Source organism: Ahaetulla prasina, chromosome 9 (genome assembly GCF_028640845.1).
Source record: "Ahaetulla prasina isolate Xishuangbanna chromosome 9, ASM2864084v1, whole genome shotgun sequence".
Taxonomy (NCBI): domain Eukaryota; kingdom Metazoa; phylum Chordata; class Lepidosauria; order Squamata; family Colubridae; genus Ahaetulla; species Ahaetulla prasina.
The window spans coordinates 5,985,689-6,012,590 of record NC_080547.1 but is presented as its reverse complement, the minus strand read 5'-3'; the positions used below and the strand labels follow the sequence as shown (position 1 = coordinate 6,012,590).

Sequence of the window (26,902 nt, the reverse complement as noted above, 5' to 3'; positions counted from 1 at the left end):
TTTGCCTAAATATAGAACCTTACTTTCAAAAGCAAATGCCCTTCCATCAAATGGAGTGCAAATGTACAGAATGGATAGGAAAATGTATGGAATTTTTTTTAAAATCCCAATTTAATCAGGTGGGATTAACACATAGTCTGGAAACAAAAGAAACCACGAGGGTATTTCTTCACAAGCACCTTCACTCAGTAGTGAGTTTCACTTACCTTCACTACTGGTTCAGAACTGTGAGCACGCACGGTGCTTCTGCGCATGTGCAGAGCATCCGTGATGATGTCAGGGCAGGTGGGCGGAGCCTCCCTCCGCCACTGCTACCGGTTTGCCCGAACCGGTAGAAACCGGTTTGCCCAAACTGGTAGAAACCCACACTGCCTTCACTGTAACGCTACAGGTCCACATTTAATATACTATAATAACAGATTTGGAAGGGACCTTGGAGGTCTTCTAGTCCAACCCCCTGCCCAGGCAGGAAACCCTACACCATTTCAGACAAATTTCCTTGCAATTAGACCGGCTCTGCCACTGCAGTTCCCATGTGCCTGTGCCAATGATGCCCCTGCCCTCTTTGTTCTTCCCAGTAAAAATGAATCATTAAAAAATTTACGAGAGCATCATGATTCTAGCTTAGCCAACCCGGTTTGGCTTTGTGGTCTTAATTTTCTTACATTGCAAGGGACAGCTGCATCTAATAAATCAAATCTCATAAAAAAAGTTGCCAAGCATCCTTTATATTGTCTGCCCGGCTGAGGTATCAACATTTTAGGGTAGCCCTGAGGATTACCTGAATAATACTTTGTGTAACCCCCTCCTTTCCTCCTTTCTCCTGCTCCGTCGTATTGATTTTCCCAGCTGCTAAGATAATACTTTATTCATTTAGAGCATCCTTCATTTGGTTTTCTTTTCAGAAAAACCCAATTATGACCAAAAAAAAAATGGAATAAAATATGGAACAAAACTGGCACAGTTTTAAAGAAACAGTAATGCTGATCATTTAGATAAAAAGTAAACAGCTATCAAGGCAACAGATAAAATCACCAAAAATGCCCCACTAATAGATAAGAGCTCAGTGAAAACATACTATGGGGAGGAAAGAGGGGAGCTATTTAATTTTTGGGAAAGATTATTCCTGAAAATGAAGATTATTCCTGAAAACCAGAAGAAAAGAATGCTCTGCTCTTGGACCCACAGATGAGTGACTATCAGGATAGTGGTTTGGTTAGTAGGGCAGCTACTCCAGAGCTAAAAGACAGTGTAATCCTATAGTGAAATATAAGGTAAAGGTAAAGGTTCCCCTCGCACATACGTGCTGGTCGTTCCCGACTCTAGGGGGCAGTGCTCATCTCCATTTCAAAGCCGAAGAGCCAGCGCTGTCCGAAGACGTCTCTGTGGTCATGTAGCCAGCATGACTCAATGCCAAAGGTGCACGGAACGCTGTTACCTTCCCACCAAAGGTGGTCCCTATTTTTTCTACTTGCATTTTTTACGTGCTTTCGAAACTGCTGGATTGGCAGAAGTTGGGACTAGTAACGGGAGCTCACCCCATTACACGGCAGCACTAGGGATTCAAACCGCCGAACTGCTGACCTTTCGATCGACAAGCTCAGCTGTCCTAACCCCTGAGCCACCGTGTCCCTTTTAGTGAAATATAGTAATGGCCAAAATTGTGGAAACCTTTTGGGAAAAGTGTATTTTCTAAAACTGGCTAATAACACCACTTTGTTTTTGGAGTACTACCATACAATTATATATCAACAGAAAGATAATTTAATCAAGAACGTAATGCAATAACTTTTATGAAGGATTTGCTATTAGAATAGCAGTTGCAGTATAAAGAAGAAAAGTGAAACACGTAGAAAAAATGAGATATATCAAAATTATCCCCATGTCAGTTAATACTTCATTGGGTAACCTTTAGCATGAATTATGGCTTTACAACGTCTTCCCATGGAGCGAACCAAGTCTTTGAGTTCTGCAGCTGTCATCATGTGAAACCAAAATTGAAGGATTGCTTCTATTAACTGGGTTTTATTGCTGGGTCGCTTCTGACTAACAAGTTTCTTTAGTAGGCTCCATAGATTTTCAATTGGGTGAAGGTCTGGGCTATTCCCAAGCCATTCCAGCAGTGGAATAGGATTCTCTTGAAACTCCAAAAAGTGATGTTATTAGCCATCAAACCTTAAAAATACACTTTTCCCAAAAGGTTTCCACAATTTTGGCCACTACTGTAGGCAGTTCCTTATAAACCTGAACCCGGCTGTTCAGAATCATACAGACAATAGCTTGAAACTGGCTTATTAGTACAGTGATTCTCAACCTGTGGTCCACGGACCCCTGGAGGGCCAAGATATCATCACCGGGAGTCCATGGGGGCTTGGAGAAATGTTATTATTTAAAATCTAAAGGATCCATGGCCATGGTCTGTGGTAGGGGTAAAACCCAGCAGGTTCTGACAGGTTCTGGAGAACCGGTAGTGGAAATTTTGAGCAGTTCGGAGAACCGGTACTGGAAATTTTGAGTAGTCTGCAGAACCGGCAAATACCACCTCAGAGTGGGGTGGGAATGGAGTGGGGTGGGAATGGAGATTTTGCAGTATCCCCTCAGGAGTGGAGTGGGAATGGAGATTTTGCAATATCCTTCTCTCAGAAGTGGCATGGGAATGGAGATTTTGCAATATCCTTCCCTCAGGAGTGGGGTGGGAAAGGAAATTTTGCAATATCCTTCTCTCAGAAATGGGATGGGAATGGAGATTTTGCAATATCCTTCCCTCAAGAGTGGGGTGGGAATGGAGATTTTGCAATATCTTTCCCTCAGGAGTGGGGTGGGAATGGAGATTTTGCAGTATCCTTCCCCTGCCATGCCCACCAAGTCACGCCCACAGAACCAGTAGTGAAAAAAGGTTGGATTTCACCACTGGTCTGCAAAAAATCCAGACCACAAAAAATATTTAAGGAGATCCATGGAGAAGATATGGTTGAGAACCGCTGGCTTAAGTATCTACCAGCAAGTTTAACATTAATGTTTTTAGCGCCCTATTCCGGCTATTCCATCTCTTTCTCCATACCGGATTAGTTCTTTGAAGAGTCTCAATCAATCACGAGAGGAAGAAATACAAAAATAAGAGTGGAAGAGGATTTGTCTACAGACTGATAACAACCAAGTCAAATGAGGTCACATCGGGCTAGAAAGAGATGCTGCCTCTCGACTCACTCATCGTATTTGGACGGAACATCACAGGCACCTACGAAACTGTGCCAAACCTACATCTCTTTCTCCTTCTACGTGCCAAATACTGCTTTCACAACTTGAGAAAGGAAACAGCTAAATTATTCCAAGAGTTTCCTCATTTTTTTCAACCATCTTCTCAAGCTACGACAGCTACGGAATTCAACTTGGAATTTTCCTTCAGGCTGAGTCTTTCTCTGAGCATTTCTGCCATGTTCGCCCCCTTAAACTAATGCGTTCTTTCTCTAAGGGTGTGCTGTTTAAGAGAGACCAGTTTCCCTCTGGTTATCTCTTGCATTCTGGCCCAGCCCTTTGTGAAAATCACAGCCAGGACTTCAAGGCAGAGTTCTGGAAGCAAAAACTCTAGGCTGGGCAAATCTTCAAGGGACTGACTTGAATTCAAAGTGATACAAAGATATGGAGAGTTTTTATTTACAAAAGGAGCTAAGAGCTACTTGCCACAACCCATGCACAGTTCCAAAGGTGCTTTTTCCAAAAGTCAAGTACTCTCTCTCTCCATCTCCATCTCTCTGCCTGCCTTCTTGCCTACCCATCACACCCACCTCTCTCTCTCTCTCTCTCTCTTTATCTCTCTCTCTCTGCCTGCCTGCCCATCCGCCCATCCATCTATCCATCTATCTATCTATCTATCTATCTATCTATCTATCTATCTATCTATCTATCTATCTATCTATCTATCTATCTATCTATCTATCTATCTATCTATCTATATCTATGTCTGTCTGTCTGTCTGTCTGTCTGTCTGTCTGTCTATCTATCTGTCTGTCTGTCTGTATCTATGTATCTCTGTCTGTCTGTCTGTCTATCTGTCTGTCTATCTATCTATCTATCTATCTATCTATCTATCTATCTATCTATCTATCTATCTATCTATCTATCTATCTATCTATCTATCTATATCTATGTCTGTCTGTCTGTCTGTCTGTCTGTCTGTCTGTCTATCTATCTGTCTGTCTGTCTGTATCTATGTATCTCTGTCTGTCTGTCTGTCTATCTGTCTGTCTGCCTATCTATCTATCTATCTATCTATCTATCTATCTATCTATCTATCTATCTATCTATCTATCTATCTATCTATCTATCTAATCTATATGTATCTATGTATATCTATCTATCTATCTATCTATCTATCTATCTATCTATCTATCTATCTCTCTCTCTCTCTCTCTATCTATCATCTATATGTATCTCTGTCTGTCTGTCTGTCTGTCTGTCTGTCTGTCTGTCTGTCTGTCTGTCTGTCTGTCTATCTATCTATCTATCTATCTATCTATCTATCTATCTATCTATCTATCTATCTATCACTTTTTTCCAGAAGGCAGCTGGACTGTATATATATATATATATATATATGAACAGCTTGGCTTCAGGAGTTGTAGGTGCTCCATCACTGGAGACTTTTAAGAAGATGGGTAGTCCTCACACAACCACAATTGAGGCCAAAAGTTAAGGACAAGAACGGGTACAGAACCTGGAATTGAGGAGAAACTTCCTAACAGTGAGGACAATTAACCAGTGGAACAGCTTGCCACCAGAGGTTGTGGGTGCTCCATCACTGGAGGGTTTTAAGAAGAGAATGGACAGCCAAAGGCCTGAAATAGTATAGAGTCTCCTGCCTGAGCAGGGGGTTGGACTAGATAAACCTCCATGGTCTCTCCCAACTCAAATTATTCTGTAGAAATCATTCCCTTCTCCGCCATTCAGTCAGAACTGAAGACACTTCTTGGATGAGAAGCTAAACGTTTTCAAAGAAAAAACAAAAGCAAGAGAGCCCTGTTGCCTTTTGGAAAAAGCACCATGGGGACCTGGATGATTGCGACTCTCCACAAGCATTTAACCTATGCACAGAAACCACTTTGCTTTAAACATTTGGTCAGACTGTGCGCCTTCGATGCTTTGAGTAGACTGTACCCCTTCTGTACTGCTCTACATCTTTTAAAAAAAATTTTTGCAATTAGGAATGCTAGGAAATCCAATCTGGGTCCCCCTTGGCCAAGTAAAAGACAGAAGAATACTCACATTTTCTGACCGAAGCTTCTTTGCAGGACATCCTCCATCGATCGGGTGGAGCATGTAGTAAAGCCGAACTTTGCTGGCATGTTTCCGACTCTGTGGAGGAAAACCAAGGAGCCTTCGTTCAGTGAACCGAGCCTCTGCCAAGAGCATCAAAGTGCATGTCTTGCCCTAATCCTTAGATTGCTACAGCTCTCTTTTCTTAGATTTGAGGGAGAGCTTAATTTCCCAGCCTGTTCTGGGTAATGCTGTGGTCCGCCAGCAGCCTGCAGAGCTGGCAGCAGGGTCGGACAGTGAGGAAGCTGCGGAGGACAATGGACCAGTCCTGGAGTCAGGGGACGGCCCAGATGAGGGCTCTGCATTGGCGGCAGAGATGGGGCCAGGGCCATCTGGGAGTGATGGGCGGACTCTGAAGCCTGACAGTAGTGAGGCAGAGGAACAGGAGGACCCTGTTCCTAGTGCACACATGCAAAGAACTGCCAGAAGGCAAGAATAGCTAAAGCAAAAAGGACAACTCGGGAGTAAGGCCAGGAGATGATTGGTCCCTCCTTAAAAGGCTTAAAAGAGCAGCAACGGCTCTTGGGTTCTTTGTAGGAAAGCAATGTTGCTACAATTGTTTCTTGTCTCCTGTTTCTGAACTTCGTGGGGTTCTTGCCAAGGAAAGCCTTTGGGCAGGGTGCCAAAGAAGACAAAGGTTTGTGATGAGGCCGAAGGACTGTTCCTGAAGGACTTTGTTTTGGACTTAATTTGTACTAAACTGAGAATGAAGTAATTCTCACTTGTTCTAATAAAATAGGTTTGTTTAGGACTGATTGTGTCTGGTAATAACTACTTGGGCCTAGGTCACAACAGGTAACAAAGCTAGGTGACAAGCCCGAGAATGTGATTTTTCTGCATATTTACAACGTGATGTTCTGGTTGATGCAAAGACGAGCATCTTTCTGATGTGCTACAGAAGAGACAAATATCTGTGCCGCTAATAAGATAGATCAGGGAGGTCCAACTTTGGCAACGTTAATGCCTGTGGACTTCAACTCCCAGAATTCCCCAGCCGGCATGGGGACAATGGATGCCTCAATTTGATGTCATCACATTTGATGACATTTGGTGCTATGAGGATCCTCAAAAACAGAACTTCCAAACAGTTTCCCCCCCCTCTCCTTCTCTCTTGGTATATCTCTCTCCTCCTCTCTCTGTATCTGTCTGTCTCTGCCCTGGCCACTTCTCCATCCCCCGCCATCGCTCTTACCTTCTAAGGCCAGGTGAGGAGGGACTGGCAGGGGAAGGCGAGGGCCGGGGCCAGCCAGTGGTGGGATCTCCCGACAGGGAGCCACAGCAGAGGGCCCAAAGAGTCGCATGCGGCTCCAGAGCTACAGGTTGCTGACACCCGTCCTAGACCCATTTCAGAAAACTGCATTCTCTACTCCATGTTTGAGAAAAGTAGATAGCTGAACATAGAGACAAGAAAAGCTTAATTTTCTTGTTTGAATACCTATGAAAACTGTCTGGTTTTCTTCACATGAACTCCATGTCCAAAAAAAAAAAAAAAGCACATATCCTGAGCAATTGTTACGTGGTTTTAGTTGCCACGGGAAATTCATATCAAAGCCGCCACTAAATGTTTTCACTGGGATCAGCAGGACTTGGAATGAATTAATTTCAGCTGGATGAGGATAGCCTTATTTTGCATCGTTCTGAAGAGGATAATCACCAATTTGTTAATTAACCATCAGTGATGTATTTTGATTCCCCCCCCCATTTTGTTTCTCACCCTTGGGACTCCTGATGCTGTCGGTACACCATTTGCTACAGTGTGTATGCCGTTACAGCACTTTTTCATTTCCAGTCAGGGATTTGATTAAACTGAGATATTTGCAATTCTTTCACCGAAGGAGTCAGGGCGGTTTATAGCCAAGTAAAAATAAATTCCATAAAAATTAAAAACATATTAAAAAGCTAATTCAATTAGGCCAAGATAAACTGAAACTGTAATAACACCCATATTAAAACCACATCAAGCCAACCCTGCGCGATAAAACAAAAAAGGTCTTTAGCTCGCGTCGAAAGATCCGGAGGTCAGGGAGTTGTCGGATCCCCAGAGGCAGCTCATTCCAGAGGGCAGGGGCCCCCCACGGAGAAGGCCCTCCCCCTGGGGGTCGCCAGTCGACATTGTTTGACTGACGGCACCCTGAGGAGACCCTCCCTATGGGAGCGCATGGGTCGATGGGAGGCTAGTGGTAGCAGCAGGCGGTCTCGTAAATAACCCGGTCCTATGCCATGGAGTGCTTTAAAGCTTGTTTTAAAGCGCTCCATGGCATGGCATGTTTAATATATATATATACACATTTCTATCCCTCGCTTCCTTCCGAGCCTGCTGCGGCGCTCACCTGAAGTTTCTCGCGGCTTGTACAATATTTCAGATTGCAATCTGGAATGAATACTTTTCATGCTTAAACAACGACAGCGAATAATAGTGGAGCAAAGCAAGTTTCCAGCCTTCAGTCTCTTGCTTTGGGGTGCTTCGCAGTCTCTTTTGTTTAGTTTGATTTAATTGGAAGAGATGTTCTCTGAGACAGCCAAAAACACAACCAGCAAGTAATTTTGCAAGGGAAGTGGTTCTCCATTGCCTGAAACTCAACTCCTGCATGTTAGCCATTTTGCATTTGAAACAAGGTCATTCATTCCGAGTCCAACAGCGTTCTGTACCACGCTTCTGGGGTTGGCTGTGCCACTTATTAATTAACAGGCTTTAGTCCACGGCCTTCCATTTTCCTAGAGGTAAAAACCCAACTGCGTTATAGTTTGGTCTAGTTTATCACTGCATTTTGATGCAAAGAGTTGCAAAGGCAGGGAGACATTGCTGGTTTAGCTTGTGATATGAATTCGCCAGTACCGTGTTCCCCCGAAAAATATGTCTCATATTTTTTTTTGAACCTCAAAATAAGCACTTGGCCTTATTTTCGGGAAGGTCTTGGGGGAGGGAGGGAGGAAGGAAGGAAGGAAAGAAATGAAGGAAGAAAGGAAGGAAGGAAGGAAGGAAGGTGTAAAAGGAAGGAAGGAAGGAAGGAAGGAAGAAAGAAAGGAAAAATGAAGGAAGGAAGGAAGGAAGGAAGAAAGGAAGATCAAACGTAAGAGGAAGAAGGAAGGAAGGAAGGAAGAAAAGAAGGAAGGAAGGAAGGGAAGGGAGGAGGGAGGAAGGGAAGGAAGGAGGAAGGAAGGAAGGAAGGAAGGAAGGAAGGAAGGAAGGGAGGAGGAGGAGGGAGGAGGAAGGAAGGAAGGAAGGAAGGAAGGAAGGAAGGAAAGGAAAGGAAAGGAAAGGAAAGGAAAGGAAAGGAAAGGAAAGGAAAAGAAAGGAAACATTCTGAATCAAGAGACAATGGAAGGAACCTCCCCAGACATAAAAAACTAGCACGCTAAGCAAAAGTCTGAGTGAATTGCTCACTGATTAACATTCTTATTTATATGATTTCTAGAGCCTGCCCTTCATTTAGGAATTCACAATGGAATCTCATCCATTTGTTTTTCTCACATTAACTGCCCCAAGTGGCAGGATGGGATGGGAGAGAAGGATGAGCCCAAAGTCACTAGGAAAGCTTGCAAGGCTGAGTAGAGACCAGTATCTGGATCTCCCTGCTCCTTAGTCCAGTTTTACCCTTAACATCGCTCCGCCTCTCAACTTTTCTCAGATTCCCCCATCAAGAACAGAACCAATGAAGCTCAAAGGTGCTTTTTTTTCCCCAAAAGGCAACTGGACTGTTTTTTTTCTCCTTAAGGAAGATGTTTCGCTTCTCATCCAAGGAGCTTCATCAGTTCTGACAGGATGGTGGGGGCGATGAAAGGATTAGTTTTGACGAGATAGGGGGTGAAAGGAATGTATTTGAACTTTGCAGTCATCTGGTCATTAGAACACTCCCTGAGAGCTCTTGGGCGTTTATCTGTGCCCTCGGGGTCACCTGTATCAAAGAGCAAACACAGGTGGAATCTTCTTGGAACTGCTACAAATGCTGCATTGTTGTTGTGGTCTGCCAGCAGCCTTCAACCAGCCAGGCATCTCTGTTGTGACTCGTCCTCCCTCCTCTCCTCAGCCAGGCCCCTCCCGTCTCCAACCAGGCCTGTTATCAGACTCCGAGTCTGATAATGAAGATGAATGGCCTGTCATGCCTCCAGCCCCCGGCCCTGGCCCCATGCCCGGAGAGGATGTCAGGAGTGAACAGAGAAGCCCGATAAACTTCACTCATACGGCGTGTGTTCCTTTGGCTCAGCCATCAGAGGAAACCAGCCAGGGATTGGAATTACTCAGGCCTACTCCTTCTGACCCCTCCCTTTCCAAAACAGCAGAAGACAATTCAAAGTGGGAGGATCCTCGCTTCCGGAGATCTGAGAGGCGACGCCAGCAGAAGGAATGGAGGGGCAGGTCTGGATAAGTGCTGAGTCATGTAGCCACACCCCACAGCCTATATAAAGGATCTGCTTTTGGCATTCCAACCTTGAGTCAAGCAAAGTCTCATCTAGTTTGCTGATATCGGACTCTATCGCTGAAGTCACAACTTGGACTCCTGCCTGCCCTGATAAACCTCGAAGGAATTTGGCAAGCTGCAGAGGCTTCGTTGCCACATTTGATACGGACTTCCTTGACCCGGTCATCGAAGGGGGAGTGCGACACGACAATCTCAGTCGCAGTAATGATTCCCAAATTCAGAAAGTCCTGTCAACTCGTAAAGCATTCCTGGCCTGCTCTTGAGTTGCCATAGGCTGGCGGGGGTGGGGGTGGGGGAGGGAACTGATGGAGCAACACGGCAGCAACCAGAAGCGCATTCCATGCATACCTTTCTCAAGGCTGCAGCCTAGGTTACCAGAGCCAGCTGGAGAGATGTGTTTACTACAGCCCGGGAAAGTGCTCCGTTGGAGATTGTGATTTATGACACACCCTGGGAGGAGGGGGGCAAACAGAGTCATAGTTGGGCCAATAAATTATGTGGGGCAGAGCTGACTCATTTGAGTAATTGCCGGAATGTTGCTCCCAATAAATAACTGGATTTCCTTTGAAACTTGGCTCGAGGCTCATGAATGATTAAGCCATCTGTCGGAATCCTGACAGGTCCCTTTCTTTAGACAGATTCAATGCCCCCCACCCACAGCACTCACTGAAGGAAGATACAAAAAAAACAAAACCCCTTCTAACGAAAAAAGTGCCTATGCGGTGGTGGAATAATTGAATCATTAGAACCCATTATGCTCTATTGTCCCCTCTATGCAGGAGCATGCCAGGAGTTATTATCCACTTTTTATTAAATATCCTGGTTGTTCCAATTTCCTTTATCTTAAAATGCTATTATCAAATCAATCTGGGTCCATCTTTTTTGTCCACAGCCAATTACTGCTCAATAATGTGCATTTTACGCCACCGGATTTGTTCTAACCCCTCTTAGACATTTTAGCATATTTATATATCTACATATATATTTCTTTTCTTTTGTATTTTATTCTAACTAACTGCAGTTTCTGTATTAAAGATTTGTTGATATAGATTCTATCTATCTATCTACCTATCTACCTGCCTATCATCTATCTATCTGTTCATCTATCTATCTATTATTCATCTATCTATCTACCTACCTATCTATAATCAATCAAACTATCTATCTATCTATCTATCTATCTATCTATCTATCTATCTATCTATCTATCTATCTATCTATCTATCTATCTAGTATTTACCTACCTACCTACCTACCTATTATCTACCTACCTACCTACCTATTATCTATCTATCTATCTATCTATCTATCTATCTATCTATCTATCTATCTATCTATCTATCTAGTATTTACCTACCTACCTACCTACCTATCATCTATCTACCTACCTACCTACCTATTATCTACCTACCTACCTACCTATTATCTATCTATGTATCTATCTATCTATCTAACTATCTATCTATCTATCTATCTATCTATCTATCTATCTATCTATCTACTTACCTACCTTCCTACCTACCTACTTACATATATACATATTATCTATCTATCTATCTATCTATCTATCTATCTATCTATCCATCCATCCATCTATCTACCTACCTATCTATCATCTATCTCTCTATCTCTCTATCCATCAATCATCTCTCTCTCTCTCTCTCTAATTGTACTGTGTTAACCTTAAAAGACTTAACATACCAGTATTTGAAAACAGACAAATAATTCCCTACTCCAAACCACAGGTAAATACACAAACACAAATATCTTTTCTCACAGATCTTAGTCTTTTGCCTAACCCTTCCTCTCAAACGTGCGGATGAGTTTTTCAGACCTCTGCTGTGTTGCGACACTTGAAAATTTAAAGAAATGAAACATCTACTAGTTGGGAAACAATTTAAAAAAAAACACAATTGCACTAAATCAATTAACCTTAAAAGATTTCTGGAAGAGCTCTTTTGAGCAATTTCCAAAAAGCCAGGATTGAGGGGGGGGAAAAGAGGCAGATCTGAAAGGCAAGACTCATTGTTTTTAATCCTCCCTCGCATTTATACACAGAGAAAAAGTTGAAAAGCATTGCAGTAGCTTGAAACTGGATCTCAGAACGAACTTTAAAGCAGTGAAGCTGACAGAGTATCAAAGTGATGCTGTCTCAACAGCTCCTTCCAGTTAAAAATTTGGCTTCCACTTTCTCTCGATCAAGCCATCCAGTGGTATGTGCGGATGACCTTGGGAGGAGAGAAGAAGAGAAGCTGCCTAGGGAACGACCAGATGAAAGGCAGGCAGGGAGGGGGAGCTCCCAGCTGAATAACGGCAGAGAAAGAAACCGAAAAGAAACATCTGCCCTAAATTATAAGGCAAAAGAGGGAGGGAGGGAGAGAGAGAGAGAGAGAGAGAAGTGGGAGATTTGTACTTTCAGCTTGCAAGATTGACTGCCAGCCTCCCGAGTAGATTAGAATCACAACAACAAGACAAACTAAATCTACTTTCTGGTAAAGCGACTTCAACAGCCCAAGTCCGAAATTAACAGTTCTCCTGCTGTTACCTTTTATTGCCTGGTTAATTTAGGGTGGATCCTTGGTAAATTTCTTCCTCTGCCAATCTTCCAAGGTCATCCTCCCATATAATTAAATTTATTTAGCTACAAACGCAGTGGAGACTTTTTCCCCCCCACTCTTGGACGGCTTGAATTTAGCTACTCTTCTTCTCTTGGCCCATTTATTGTTCTGTACATTTGCATTATATTATTCTTTCTTGGCTGCTGCGCTCCGATGTTCTACCTAACTAATTAATCTCAAAATAGAAATTTGCTCCTCTTTAAATAGAATACAAATTCCTAGTTCCTGTATAAAAGGGGTTACGTAGCCCTCTCCACTCCCTATCCAAATGATAAGAGCATCAATATTACACATGAAATGAATTCACTTGAATGACTTTATCAAACGGAATCGTACGGTCTCAATATATCAAGGGGAAAATGCAGTAGTGGCCGAAATTGTGGAAACCTTTTGGGAAAAGTGTATTTTCTAAAATTAGCTAATAACACCACTTTTTTTGGGGGGGGGAGTAGTACTATAAAATTATATTTCAATGGAAAGATAATTTCATCAAGAACGTAATGTAATAACCTTTATGAAGTATTTGCTATTAGAATAGCAGTTACAGTAGAAAGAAGAAAAGTGAAACATGCAGAAAAAACGAGATATACAAAAATGATCACCATGTCAGTTAATACTTCGTTGGGTAACCTTTAGCATGAATTACGGCCTTACAATGTCTTCCCATGGAGTGACCCAAGTCTTTGAGCTCTGCAGCTGTTATCATGTGAAACCAAGATTGAATGATTGCTTCTATTAACTGGGTTTTATTGCTGGGTTGCTTCTGACTAACAAGTTTCTTTAGTTGGCTCCATAGATTTTCAATTGGGTGAAGGTCTGGGCTATTCCCAGGCCATTCCAGCAGTGGAATAGGATTCTCTTGAAACTCCAAAAAAAAGTGATGTTATTAGCCATCAAACCTTAAAAATACACTTTTCCCAAAAGGTTTCCACAATTTTGACCACTACTGTAACTGAATCTTTTATCTGAGTCAAATAACAGCTGAGCCATTTGTTCTAAAACTTGGAATTACAATTGTGCAGCAGAGTTTCCCAAAAGTTTGACAACTAAGGAACACCGTTTGTGGGTGGGGGGGGAAGACATTCTTCATTTTTAAAAAAAGAAAAATCTCCATTTTCTTTGTTACTGTCCATTAAGGTAAGACTTTGAGAGAGAAATTAAAGATCTTCTCTGCAGAATTTTATTTAATTTATTTATTTTATTTGTCACAACAGCATACATAAGCATAAGCATGAAGCAACAGTAGGACAGGAACGGTAGGCACATTTGTGCTCTTATGCACTCCCCTTATAGACCTCTTAGGAAAGGGGTGAGGTCAATAGTAGACAGTTTTTGGTTGAAGAATCTATAAAAGGTGTACAAATGTAGCAAGTTAATTATACAAATGAAATAATTAGCAAAGAATTGCCCCTCCTAAGACAAAAACCATCAGCCCCGGTAAGTTTTACTTGGCTAAAGTTTCATTATTCTGGATTTCAAAAAAAAAACCTTCCTAATCCTAATGGGCCTCTGGTGGCTCAGACTGGTAAGACAGTCTGTTATTAACAGCAGCTGCTTGCAATTACTGCAGGTTCAAGCCCCACCAGGCCCAAGGTTGACTCAGCCTTCCATCCTTTATAAGGTAGGTAAAATGAGGACCCAGATTGTTGGGGGCAATAAGTTGACTTTGTATATAAATATATAAATAGGATGAGACTATTGCTTGACATAGTGTAAGCCGCCCTGAGTCTTCGGAGAATGGCAGGATATAAATGCAAATAAAAAAAATCTGACTTCTGGTTGGACCATAAGAAAGGCTGAGTACCAAAGAATTGAGGCCTTTGAACTCTGGTGCTGGAGAAGACTCCTGCGAGTCCCTTGGACTGCAATGCCATCCAACCGGTCAGTCCTAGAGGAGATCAACCCTGACTGCTCTTTAGAAGGCCAGATCCTGAAGAGGAAACTCAAATCCTTTGGCTATCTAATGAGAAGGAAGGACTCCCTATAGAAGAGTCTGATGCTGGGAAAGATTGAGGGCAAAAGAAGAAGGGGACGACAGAGAATGAGGTGGCTGCATGGAGTCACTGAAGCAGTAGGCATGAGCTTAAATGGACTCCGGAATAAGGCAGAGGACAGGAAGGCCTGGAGGAATGTTGTCCATGGGGTCGCGATGGGTCGGACACGACTTCGCAACTAACCACAACAACAATCTGACTTCTAGAACTGGATGTTTTGGCTAACTTACTTAAGGCCCTTAATTATTTATGCTTCCGTTCATTTACATCTTTCTCCTGCTATATTGCTGCTGCATCAATAAAACACGAAAATTTAGTAAACAAACCCTAGCCTGCTCTGAACCATCATTTAATTGTATCAAGATGAATTTTCTGTAGTGCTTTTATTGATGCAAATGACTTCCCCTTAAAACATCACCATAAAAATTCTTAATGCAATGAAAGATACGTCTAAAGCTACCAAAATGGCTTGCTTGGCACAGGTTTCTCTGAAGCCGAAAGAATCATCGTATATCACCTGACTTTCCTAAGGAGGAAAACATTTTGGCAAAGGTTTTAAGGCAGGGGTGGACTGCCTGCAGATCTGAGTCTCGTTTGGAAGTGACCCTGTGAGATGAACTCAAGATTACTGGTAAACACAGGAATGATTGAGTCTGTCATCTGCACCTCTATAACTGTCTGGTTTGGCTCTGCAACCCAACAAGACAGACAAGAGACTTCAGAGGATCATTAGAACTGCAGAAAAAACAATGGCTACCAACCTGCCTTCCATTGAGGACTTGTGTACTGCACGAGTCAAAAAGAGGGCTGGGAAAATATTTACAGACCCCTCACATCCTGGACATAAACTATACAGTGGGCCAAAGCCCATTGTAACAACATTGCCAAAAAGGCATTAAGGGTTATAAACCTAATCTTGCGTAGCTTCTTATCTGATAATATTACACTACTAACCAGAGCATACAAAACATTTGCTAGACCAATTCTCGAATACAGCTCATCTGTTTGGAACCCGCACTTTATATTGGACATTAATAAAATTGAATGTGTCCAGAAATATTTCACAAGAAGAGTCCTCCACTCCTCCGCTCACAACAAAATACCTTATGCCACCAGACTTGAAATTTTGGGCTTAGAAAATTTAGAACTACACTGCCTTCGGTATGACCTGAGCATAGCTCATAACATCATCTGCTACAATGTCCTACCTGTCAATGACTACTTCACTTTCAACCACAATAATACACAAGCACACAATAGATACAAACTTAAAGTGAACCGCTCCAAACTCAACTGCAGAAAATATGACTTCAGCAACAGAGTGGTCAATGCCTGGAATGCACTACCAGACTCTGAGGTCTCATCCCAAAATCCCCAAAATTTTAAATTTAGACTGTCTACTGTTGACCTCATCCCATTCCTAAGAGGTCTGTAAGGGGCATGCATAAGCACATCAGCGTGCCTACCGTCCCTGTCCTAATGTTCCCTTTAATTGTATTCATTTTATGTATTCAATTCATGCTTATACTTATATATATTATCTAATACATACTCGACAAATAAATAAATTAAATAAATTAAAACAAATAAAACTCCTACCCTCAAAATGATGCTACAGAGCATTGCACACCAGAACAACTAGACGCAAGAACAGTTTTTTCCTGAATGCCCTCTCTCTGCTAAACAACTAATTCCCTCAACACTGTCAAACTGTTCACTAAGTCTGCATTACTATTAATCTTCTCATCATTCCTATCACTCATCTCCTTCCACTTATGTCTGCATGACTGTAACTTGTTGCTGTATCCTTATGATTTATATTGACTGTTTCCTAGTATGATTTGATTGCTTATGTGTACCCTATGACTATCATTAAGTGTTGTACCTTATGATTCTTGACAAATGTATCTTTTTTTATGTACAATGAGAGCATATGTATTGTGGTTCACCAGCAGCCTGTAGAGCTGGCAGTGGAACCGGACACTTGGTCAATAAAGAATTCTTTCTATCTATCTATCTATCTATCTATCTATCTATCTATCTATCTATCTATCTATCTAGGAAGGAAGGAAGGAAGGAAGGAAGGAAGGAAGGAAGGAAGGAAGGAAGGAAAATAGCAATTTCTCAGCCATTTTCTTCTGAGGTACAACCTCTTCTGTGTTTTTACTTGATTCTCCAAAACCTTAAAAAAAACAAAAACTTCTTTTGAAGTTCTTGTGGTATTTTATAACCTTTATTTATTTTCTGAGGTGGCTGAAGGTCCTGCAAAGTATTATTTTCTTTGACGTGTCTTTCTCTTCTTCTGAAATTTTCCTGACTTTTCTCATTTTCCAGTTGGGCAAACACCCAGGGGAGAAGTTCCCTCTAGAGCAGCTCCTTTAAGATTTAATATACAGGGAGTCCTCAACTTACAGCCGCTATTGAGCCCAAAAGTTCTGTTGCTAAGCAAGACGGTTGTTAAGCAAGTTTCCACCCATTTTATTAGTTTTTTTGCCAGGGTTGTTAAGCGAATCACCACAGTCATAAATTTAGTAGCATGGTTGTTAAGTGAATCGGGCTTCCCCATTGACTTGGCTTGTCAGAAGGTCACAAAAGGGGATCACATGACTCTGAGACACGACAACCGTCATAAATATGAGTCAGTTGCTGAGTGTCCGAATTTGGATTACATATCCACATGGAGGCTGAATAGTCGTAAGTAAGAAAAACAGTCATAAGTCACTTTTTAAAGTGCTACTGTATCTTTGAACAGTCACTAAATGAATGGTTCTAACTCAAGGACTACCAGTATTTGGAAGAAACCAGGAAGATTATAGGCAAGCAAGAGGTAATTTTATCATGAAGGAGAAGGACATTTATATGCTTATTTATTTATTATATGCTTAGCTTTTAGTTATCCTTATCATTACATAACTCCGAGAACAATGTATACCTATAAGAATTTCACCAGAGTTCTCTTCAAGTTCAAAAGGAAATTGTGAATAGAATAGAATAGAATAGAATAGAATAGAACAGAACAGAACAGAACAGAACAGAACAGAACAGAACAGAACAGAATAGAATAGAATAGAATAGAATAGAATAGAATATTGGAATGAAGAATGGAATGGGATGGGATGGGATGGAATGGAATAGAATAGAATAGAATAGAATAGAATAGAATAGAATAGAATAGAATAGTTGGAAGGGACCTTGGAGGTCTTCTAGTCCAACCCCCTGCTTAGGCAGGAAGTCCTACACCACTTCAGACAAATGGTTATCCAATCTCTTCTTAAAAACTTCCAGTGTTGGAGAATTCACAACTTCTGGAGGCAAGTCGTTCCACTGATTAATTGATCTAACAGTCAGGAAATTTCTTCTTAGTTCTAGATTGCTTCTCTCCTTCTTCAGTTTCCATCCGTTGCTCTTCCCTTCTGTTCTTTTAGAGAATAGCTTGACTCCCTCTTCTTTGTGGCAACCCCTGACATGTCACCCCTAGTCCTTCTTTTCATCAGACTATACATACCCACTTCTTTATAAGCTTTAGCCTCCATTCAAACAAAGTGAGAACTAATAGAAAAATGCCAGAGAATGTATATTTTTTTTTGTACAGTACCGGTCGGACCCCAGAATAACGCTGGCTTTCCTCAAATGGGGACTTCCTATGTAATGAGAAATGTTTGCAGTTCAGTCTGTGCCTGATGGTTAAGTGCAGTTTGCAGAAATCTCGAACAATAACTGTTTGGGGGGGGAGGCGGACTTTAGTCTCCACGGTTAAGGCTCTAGTCTTAATTAAAATGCAGCGCTCGATAAGGTAAGATGGCAGAATGTTCATTAACTAGGCTTCCTTGGCTCACTGCATTGTGCAAAAATGCAGAGATTAAGAGTTTCCTGGAATTGCAGTCGCCTTATCATTTGAGGGGAAAGTCGTATCTCCCATAATTTCTAGCTGTGAAATATGTATTCCTAAAGCTCCCCCGCCCCCATCCAGCATCTCTCTCACCACCTCCTCCTTCTCAGCAAAGGTTACCAAATGGGTATAGAGCTACGGCTGATTTTAATTAAACTTGTCAGGCCCTCTGTTTCTGCCTTGACCTTCTGGCTTTCGGAGGCTGAGAAGGGGAGAGAGATAAAACAGCCTCGTTCAAAACAGGAGGTCACTTATATTCAACCCCAGCCTGAGTTTCAAAAAAAAAAAAAAAGAAGCAGTAAATCCTATTTAAATTCATTGTCCTGCTTTTGTATTCTTACAATGTAGACAGGCAATCCGTTTAATAAACATTCAGCGACAACAATAGGTTATTGACCTAGAAAAAGAATGAGGGAAAAAAATGTACTTCCCAGAATATTTCAGGAAAATACATACTTAATTATACATCAAAATGGCTACATACCGTATTTTTTGGAGTATAAGACGCACCTTCCCCCCCCAAAAAAAGAGGGCGAAAATCTGGGTGTGTCTTATACTCTGAATGTAGCCCCATCCAGCTTCTCAAACGGAGGTTTCAGAGGCTGAAAAAAGCATCAGAAACAAAGCTTCAGAAAAGAAGCCTCCAAACAGAGCTTCAGGAAAAAAGCCTCCAAATAGAGCTTCAGAAAAGAAGCCCCCAAACAGAGCTTAAGAGGCTTTTTTTTTTTCTGAAGCTGTTTCGGAGGCTTTCAGAGGCAGAATTCCCCCCCCCCAAAACAGAGTTTCAGAAGTTTCAGAGGCAGAAAAAAAAGTGGGGAAAAAAGACATAGAGCTCACAACCAAGGAACCTGTTGCTAAATTTCACCTCTGGGAACAGCTGATTGGGGGCATTCCACCTGCCAATCAGCTTTTTTCCTCCCCAAAAACTAAGGTGCATCTTATACTCTGAAAAATACGGTAATTGGTTTTCGGCTGCTTTTCCTTGTCCCGCTGTGAAGGGCTGCCTAGCCAGCTTTGTGCTGGACATTCGACATCTTTTCTGATTCTGGGAAGCGGTGAGAACGGGTAACTTTTTCTAAACATGTTGCTTTATTGGTTGAATCTTGGTGAGGCGCGGACAACCAGGTCCACCCTTGAAGAGTTCAATTAACTGTTTCATTGCTCAAGACTATACACAGGACTCTTCTGAGACTGAGAGCTTGCATCTGGGTAAGACTAGATAAGGTTCAATGGCATTCAACTTCACCCTCTTATGCCCACATAAGGATTCCAGACTATTTCCTTGTTTGACTCTTTCCCCCGATTTGGCCAGTCTCTCTTCAACAACCCTGCAGTACTGTAAGCAGTTAAATCCAAATCGATACCTCAGGCTTAGATAGACAGTCAGGCAGACAGACAGATGGACAGATGGTTGGTTGGATGGATGGATGGTTGGTTGGTTGGATGGATGGATAGATAGATAGATAGATAGATAGATAGATAGATAGATAGATAGATAGATAGATAGATGATAGACAGATAGAAAGATGATAGATATGAGATAGATAAATAGAAGATAGATAGATAGATAGATAGATAGATAGATAGATAGATAGATAGATAGATGATAGATAGATAGATAGATAGATAGATGATAGATAGATAGATAGATAGATAGATAGATGATAGACAGATAGAAAGATGATAGATATAAGATAGATAGACAGACAGATGATAGATAGATAGATAGATAGATAGATAGATAGATAGATAGATAGATAGATAGATAGATAGGTAGGTAGGTAGGTAGGTAGATAGGTAGGTAGATAGGTAGATAGGTAGAAAGATAGATAGATAGATAGATAGATAGATAGATAGATAGATAGATAGATAGATAGATAGATAGATAGATAGACAGACAGACAGACAGACAGACAGACAGACAGACAGACAGACAGACAGATAGATGACAGATGATAGATCAGACAAACAGACAGAAGGTACATAGAGACATGCTCACACACACATACACACACACACACACACACACACAAACACACACACAATCTATAAATGCTTCACTATGATGATCCTTTGAACAAAGTACCTCCTCAAAACTGTTGGCCTCTACACAATGCCCTCCAAGCAGGCCACTTGGGACTCCTCTTGGTCTCCTCCTGAGAAACTGATGCTATGGGAGAAGACGGTTTACCTAAACCCCTTTTTCAGCCATCTTGCCTCTGCATGGCATCTGCATGCCATGGGAGTTTCAAAATGAGAGTGGCTTTGGCATGCCCACCAGGCTCTCTCAACCATTTGGGAGAGTCCAGCAGCACACGTGGGTCTTGCTCATGTTGCTGGTCTCTTTCAACTTCTGATGGTTGGGAGAAAGCAAGCAGAATTTAAAAAATTGGCAGTTGTCTATCTCACATCTCCGTAGTCGTCTTGGCCCACTCTGAGGAGACTCCAGATTTTTTAGAGGAACACAGGGGATATACTGCAAGCTCAGTTGTTGCCTACACTAACAACTGTTGCCCTACAGTTGAGGAGAACGACAAATGGATAATCTTATTTATTTATTTATTTATTTATTCATTTATTTATTTATTCATTTATTTATTTTGTCACAACAATATACATAAGCATCACACAAAAAGATTATATAGTATATAAACATATATATGAAGAAATATAAGGAGGTATAAGTATATATATACCTCCTATATATATATATATATAAGAAGAAAAAAGAAAAACAATAAGACAGGAATGGTAGGCACGCCCCTTATGGTCCTCTTAGGAATGGGGTGAGGTCAATAGTAGAAAGTTTTTGGTTGAAGCTTTTGGGATTATGGGAAGAGACCACAGAGTCTGGTAAAGTGTTCCAAGCACTGATGATTCTGTTACAGAAGTCATATTTTCTACAATCTAGATTGAAGCGGTTAACATTAAGTTTAAATCTATTGGTTGCTCTTGTATTATTGCAATTAAAGCTGAAGTAGTCTTTAACAGGAAGGATATTGCAATAGATGATTCTGTGAGTTAAGCTTAGGTCTTGTCGAAGACGACGGAGTTCTCAGTTTTCTAAGCCCAGGATTTCAAGTCTGGTGGCATAAGGTATTCCAGACCTTTCAGTCAAGAAAGCCCCAGTTGATCACAGAGACTACTTTCCATTCAGCCAAAGGTGGGATTCAGCCAGTTCAGATCAGTTTGGGTGAACCGGTTGTTAAAATCTGCCCAGTTCGGTGAACCGGCTAATCCCACCGCTGGCTGGCCCTGCCCTCGCCCATTTTCAGCCCATTTTTTGCCCATTTTTGGGGTTGTTTTTCAGCCCCTATTCAGTCTGTTTTCTGGGCTGAGTTTTTGGCCCTTTTTCAACCTGGAAAATGGCCCAAAAGGTGGGCCGAAAAATGGCCAAAAACACTCCGAAAATGCAAAAAAAAAAAAAAAAAAGACCCAGAAAACAGCCAAAAATCGGCCCGAAACATGAGATGGGGCCAACCAGTGGTGGGATCAACTCCTACCCTCAAAACGATGCTATAGAGCACTGCACACCAGAACAACTAGATACAAGAGCAGTTTTTTCCCAAACGCCATCACTCTGCTAAACAAATATTTCCCTCAACACTGTCAAACTGAACTGTTTACTAAATCTGCACTACTAATAATCTTCTCATTGTTCCCATCACCCATCTCCTTCCACTTATGACTGTATGACTGTAACTTTGTTGCTGCTAATCCTTATGATTTATATTGAAATTGATTGTTTCCTGATTGCTTATTTGTAGCCTATGACCATCATTAAGTGTTGTAAGTGTTGTACCTTGATGAACGTATCTTTTCTTTTATGTACACTTAGAGCCTATGCACCAAGACAAATTCCTTGTCTGTCCAATCACACTTGGCCAATAAAGAATTCTATTCTATTCTATTCTATTCTATTCTATTCTATTCTGTTCTGTTCTGTTCTGTTCTGTTCTGTTCTGTTCTGTTCTATTCTATTCTATTTGTCTGAACTGGTCAGAATTGCTGAATCCCACCTCTGCCTTTGAGGCGAGTGGCCGGGAGGCAGGGCTGGGTGCGATGAGTGACGCTGAGTTGGCCACATCCACCCAGTCACATGACCACCCGGCCATGCCTAACCAGCTGGAGAACTGGTGGTTAAATTATTTAAATCCCACCACTGCGTTCAGCCATTGGGTACCTTGGAAACAGCCCCTGTCTTTCAGTTCAACCTACCTCCGAGAGTTGTTGTTGAGATGGAATTTGACGCTGTCTGTCCTAAACTTGCATACAAGAGGCAGGATATAAATCATCATAATCCTCCAGAGAAGTTCAGCAATATTCAATCAAATCCCTACCGCACGTGTCATAAATCCATTAGCAAGGAAGCAGAAAAAGTGCACTCGGGAATCTAGCAAAATCCTTTGGTGCCTGCCTGGGTTTGTCTTGATTAATGGATTTATCTGCTCCATCATGGTTGCTGTTAGATTGAGAAACAAGACGAAAGAAACGCCGATGTCCCTTGTGTAAAATCTCCTCTCCTTGAAGAGCCTTGCAGCATGGACCTTGAAATGGGTATCTCTTGTGCTTCTTTGGGGTATATCTTCATTGAGTTTAAGGAGCCTTTTATTTATGTTTTATTTTTTAACAAAAAAAGAACAGCAATACATTGACATAAAACATATATTCCTTCTTTACATCAGCTTCGTTTCCTTATTCTTCTCATATTTACATCCTTATTCCCCCTCTCGTTTTGTTTAATTATACTTTTCTTTTTTGTACCGTTCTCTCTTATTTCTTTTTAATCTTCTATCCTATCTATCCTTCTAACTATTCATTTTCTTTCATACATTGTGATTTTATATAAAGGTAAAGGTTCCCCTCGCACATATGTGCTAGTCGTTGCCGACTCTAGGGGACGGTGCTCATCTCTCTTTCAAAGCCGAAGAACCAGTGCTGTCCGAAGACTTCTCCGTGGTCATGTGACCGGCATGACTCAACGCCAAAGGCGCACGGAACGCTGTTACCTTTCCACCAAAGGTGATCACTATTTTTTCTACTTGCATTTTTTACATGCTTTCGAACTGCTAGGTTGGCAGAAGCTGGGACAAGGAACAGGAGCTCACCCCATTACACGGCAGCACTAGGGATTTGAACCGCTGAGCTGCCGACCTTTCAATCTACAAGCTCAACGTCCTAGCCCCTGAGCCATTGCGTCCCTGCCATTTTATATACATGTATATATAAACTTTTCACCTTTTTTCATCATCTAGTATTTCTAGTCTCTAGCCAATTATACAATTTGTTCCATACTATGTAATATTCCGACTCTTCTTTTTCGTTTAACTCCTTGGTTAGTTTATCCATCTCAGCACAGTCCAAGGTTTTCTTTATCACTTCCTCCTCCGTTGGTATATTCTCGTTTTTCCACTTCTGTGCGTATGCTATTCTGGCAGCTGTTATTATATGTAGAATTAGGTATCCTGTATCTTTACTGTATTTCGTGTTGAATAAGGAGCCTTTTAATAGGATGAACTATTTCCTTCTTCAGGAGGGAGGCTTTGGAAAGGAAATAAATTGGATGATTGCTCTAGCACAAGGGTGTCAAACTCAAGGCCTGGCCGCCAGATCCATCTCCCGGGGTGCTCAGATCTGGCTTGCGGGGCTGTCCTGGAAACAGCGAAGGTGGCAGCATGGAAGCTTCCGGCCTAATATGGCTTCCAAAGCTGACTGGCCTACGGTGTCTCCGCCAGCGAAAACGGAGGTTGCCCTCCCGAGCTCCGTTTTCTCTGGCAGAGGGCTGCAGGAGGTCGTTGCAGTTGAAAACAGAGCTTGGGAACCAGGGGTAGTATTCACTTACGTCCGCTACCTGTTCTCAATGTGAGCGCGCATGCGCAGCGCATCAAAAACAGGACGTGATTATATCGGGAGGGTGGACGAAGCTACCGGTTCTCCCAAACCGGATTGAACCAGCTGAATGCCACCACTGTCGGGAACCTATTTTCGCCGGCAGAGCACTCGGGCCGCCACAGGCGCCCCTGACACGAGTGATGTCGAACTGGCCATGCCCACCTTGGCCACACCCACCCCAGCCCCCTGAGGTCAAACACAGCCCTGATATGGCCCTCAATGAAATTGAATTTGACCCTGCTCTAGCACTTGGGCTAAGTAACCCATAAGTAGCTGCCATTATTTTTAACCATGGTGAAGGAGTCAGCACCTGGTAGAACATCTGCTTGGCATTAATTATTATTTTTTTCAAAAGATGGTTGAGTTTAGAACCAATATGGTCTCTTCCCCCCTTCCCCCACTCCTTCATAAAAACACAAACCAACATTTTACCTCCTTAAAATTCTTGGGAAACCTTCTCAGGATGTTTTCAGGGCACGTCAAATATTCAACATCTTCAGATTCTTATTTTGTAATTCGAGGAGATAAATCCAGCTCTACTGAATAGTTGAATATTTAAATAGTGAATATTCAGCAAACCAGAGGTTATATTAGGCTCAATATAAGGGCTCTGGTCTTTGTGCTTAAGTATTTATGGTAATCTAGCTGTCAGCTTAGCAAACTGTGTAAAACACACCATTACGTGAAGCTATAACACGGTTTCTTTGTTCACACATACCAGGTTAATATAGAAATATTGTTTTGATAATCTGGGTTTGCAATTGGGCCTCTGTGGCTCAGACTGCTAATGCAGTCTGTTATTAACAGCAGCTGCCTGCAATTACTGCAGGTTCTAGTCCCACCAGGCCCAAGGTTGACTCAGCCTTCCATCCTTTATAAGGTAGGTAAAATGAGTGTTGGGGGGGCAATAAGTTGACTTTGTATATAAATATACAAATAGAATGAAGACTATTGCTAACATAGTGTAAACCGCCCTGAGTCTTCGGAGAAGGGCGAGATATAAATGCAAATAAAATAAAATTAAAATAAAATAAATTGACATATTGCACGAATCTAACAAAAAATGAGTCATTTTTGTTTTTCATTTAAAAATCCTCAAACATAATTCAGAAACCGAAGTAAATTGAGATTGAACTGCTACACTTTAAACCCCCCCCCAGATGTTTTTTGGTTGACAAAGATACTATGTGTAACCTAGCAATCTGAAAAGATCTGCATAGAAAAGAGGTAAAGAAAACAAAACGGAGTTTGCACGTTACCAAACAATTTGCACTATTCACACAAAAACAACAACACACGCACAAAATTTTGCTTGAAAGTTCTAGTGACAGAATCATATAGAGAGTCAGAGATGCTAAATGAAGAAGCAGCTTTCAGAAAAATAGGGGGAGACAAATCAGATAGCTAAGACGGATAATGGAGAGAGCCAGCGAATTCAAGAAATAGGCCCACAATTGTTGCTTTGTTAATTGCACAAACGTTTGTGATCGTGCAGGATATATTAAAAGCAAGGATGCTGAAAGATCTGCTATTTCTTAAGAGGAGATTTTAAAATGTACAAGAAGTGACTAATGATCAAAAATTGCACAATACAGAATAGGAAAGGGAGTGAAATGAGGATGCATATTGTCAACACATTCATTTCGTAGCATTATTCTATGCTGTCACCTGCAGTTGAGCCTATCTCAACGGTACCCAGTTAAATCAGATATTATCCATGAGGGCTTGGTTAATGACATCATCAGACACTGGAATAAGGGAAGCTGACATTCAAGAGAATCCATTAAAAACTGACCACCGATTTTGAGAGCCTAATCCAAAAATGATGCTGTATTGCTGAATCTTTAGAATTACTTTTTCTTGGCATCAAAAACTACCTTGCCATCAATTTCTCTTTCTAAAATTGTTGCCCAGTAGAATTGGGTTTTTCCATTTCTCCAGGGCATTATGCAAGAATGAGGATAGGATAGGATAGCATAGGATAGCATAGGATAGGGTAGGGTAGGGTAGGGTTGGGTAGGGTTGATTAGGGTTGGGTAGGGTTGGGTAGAGTTGGGTAGGGTAGGATAGGGTAGAGTAGGGTTGGGTAGGGTAGGATAGGGTAGGGTAGGGTAGAGTTGGGTAGGGTAGGATAGGGTAGAGTAGGGTTGGGTAGGGTAGGATAGGGTAGGGTAGGGTAGAGTTGGGTAGGGTAGGATAGGGTAGAGTAGGGTTGGGTAGGGTAGGATAGGGTAGGGTAGGGTAGAGTAGGGTTGGGTAGGGTAGGATAGGGTAGGATAGGGTAGGGTAGAGTTGTGTAGGGTAGAGTTGGGTAGGGTAGGGTAGGATAGGGTAGAGTAGGGTTGGGTAGGGTAGGATAGGGTAGAGTAGGGTTGGGTAGGGTAGGATAGGGTAGAGTAGAGTTGGGTAGGGTAGAGTTGGGTAGGGTAGAGTTGGGTAGGGTAGAGTAGGGTTGGGTAGGGTAGGATAGGGTAGAGTAGGGTAGAGTTGGGTAGGGTAGGATAAGGTAGAGTAGGGTTGGGTAGGGTAGGATAGGGTAGGGTAGGGTAGGGTAGAGTAGGGTTGGGTAGGGTAGGATAGGGTAGGGTAGGATAGGGTAGGGTAGAGTTGTGTAGGGTAGAGTTGGGTAGGGTTGGGTAGGCCAGGGCAGAGCAGGGTAGGGCAGGGCAGGATATAAATTGGAAGGGATCTTGAAGATACCTTCTAGTCCAACAGCACACTTTATACCATTTCAGACAAATGGCTGTCCAATCTTTTCTTGAAGATTGAAGAAAC

General features: G+C 41.9%; 1 protein-coding gene across 1 annotated transcript in view; it reads right to left on the bottom strand.

The window, feature by feature from the left end:
- ZMAT4 (zinc finger matrin-type 4) overlaps positions 1-26,902 on the bottom strand; it is a 130,824-nt gene that overhangs the window by 88,011 nt on the left and 15,911 nt on the right. Inside the window, exon 2 of the mRNA XM_058194645.1 lies at positions 5,263-5,352. Coding sequence (XP_058050628.1) covers positions 5,263-5,352 — 90 coding nt within the window. The remainder of the gene's footprint in view (positions 1-5,262; positions 5,353-26,902) is intronic.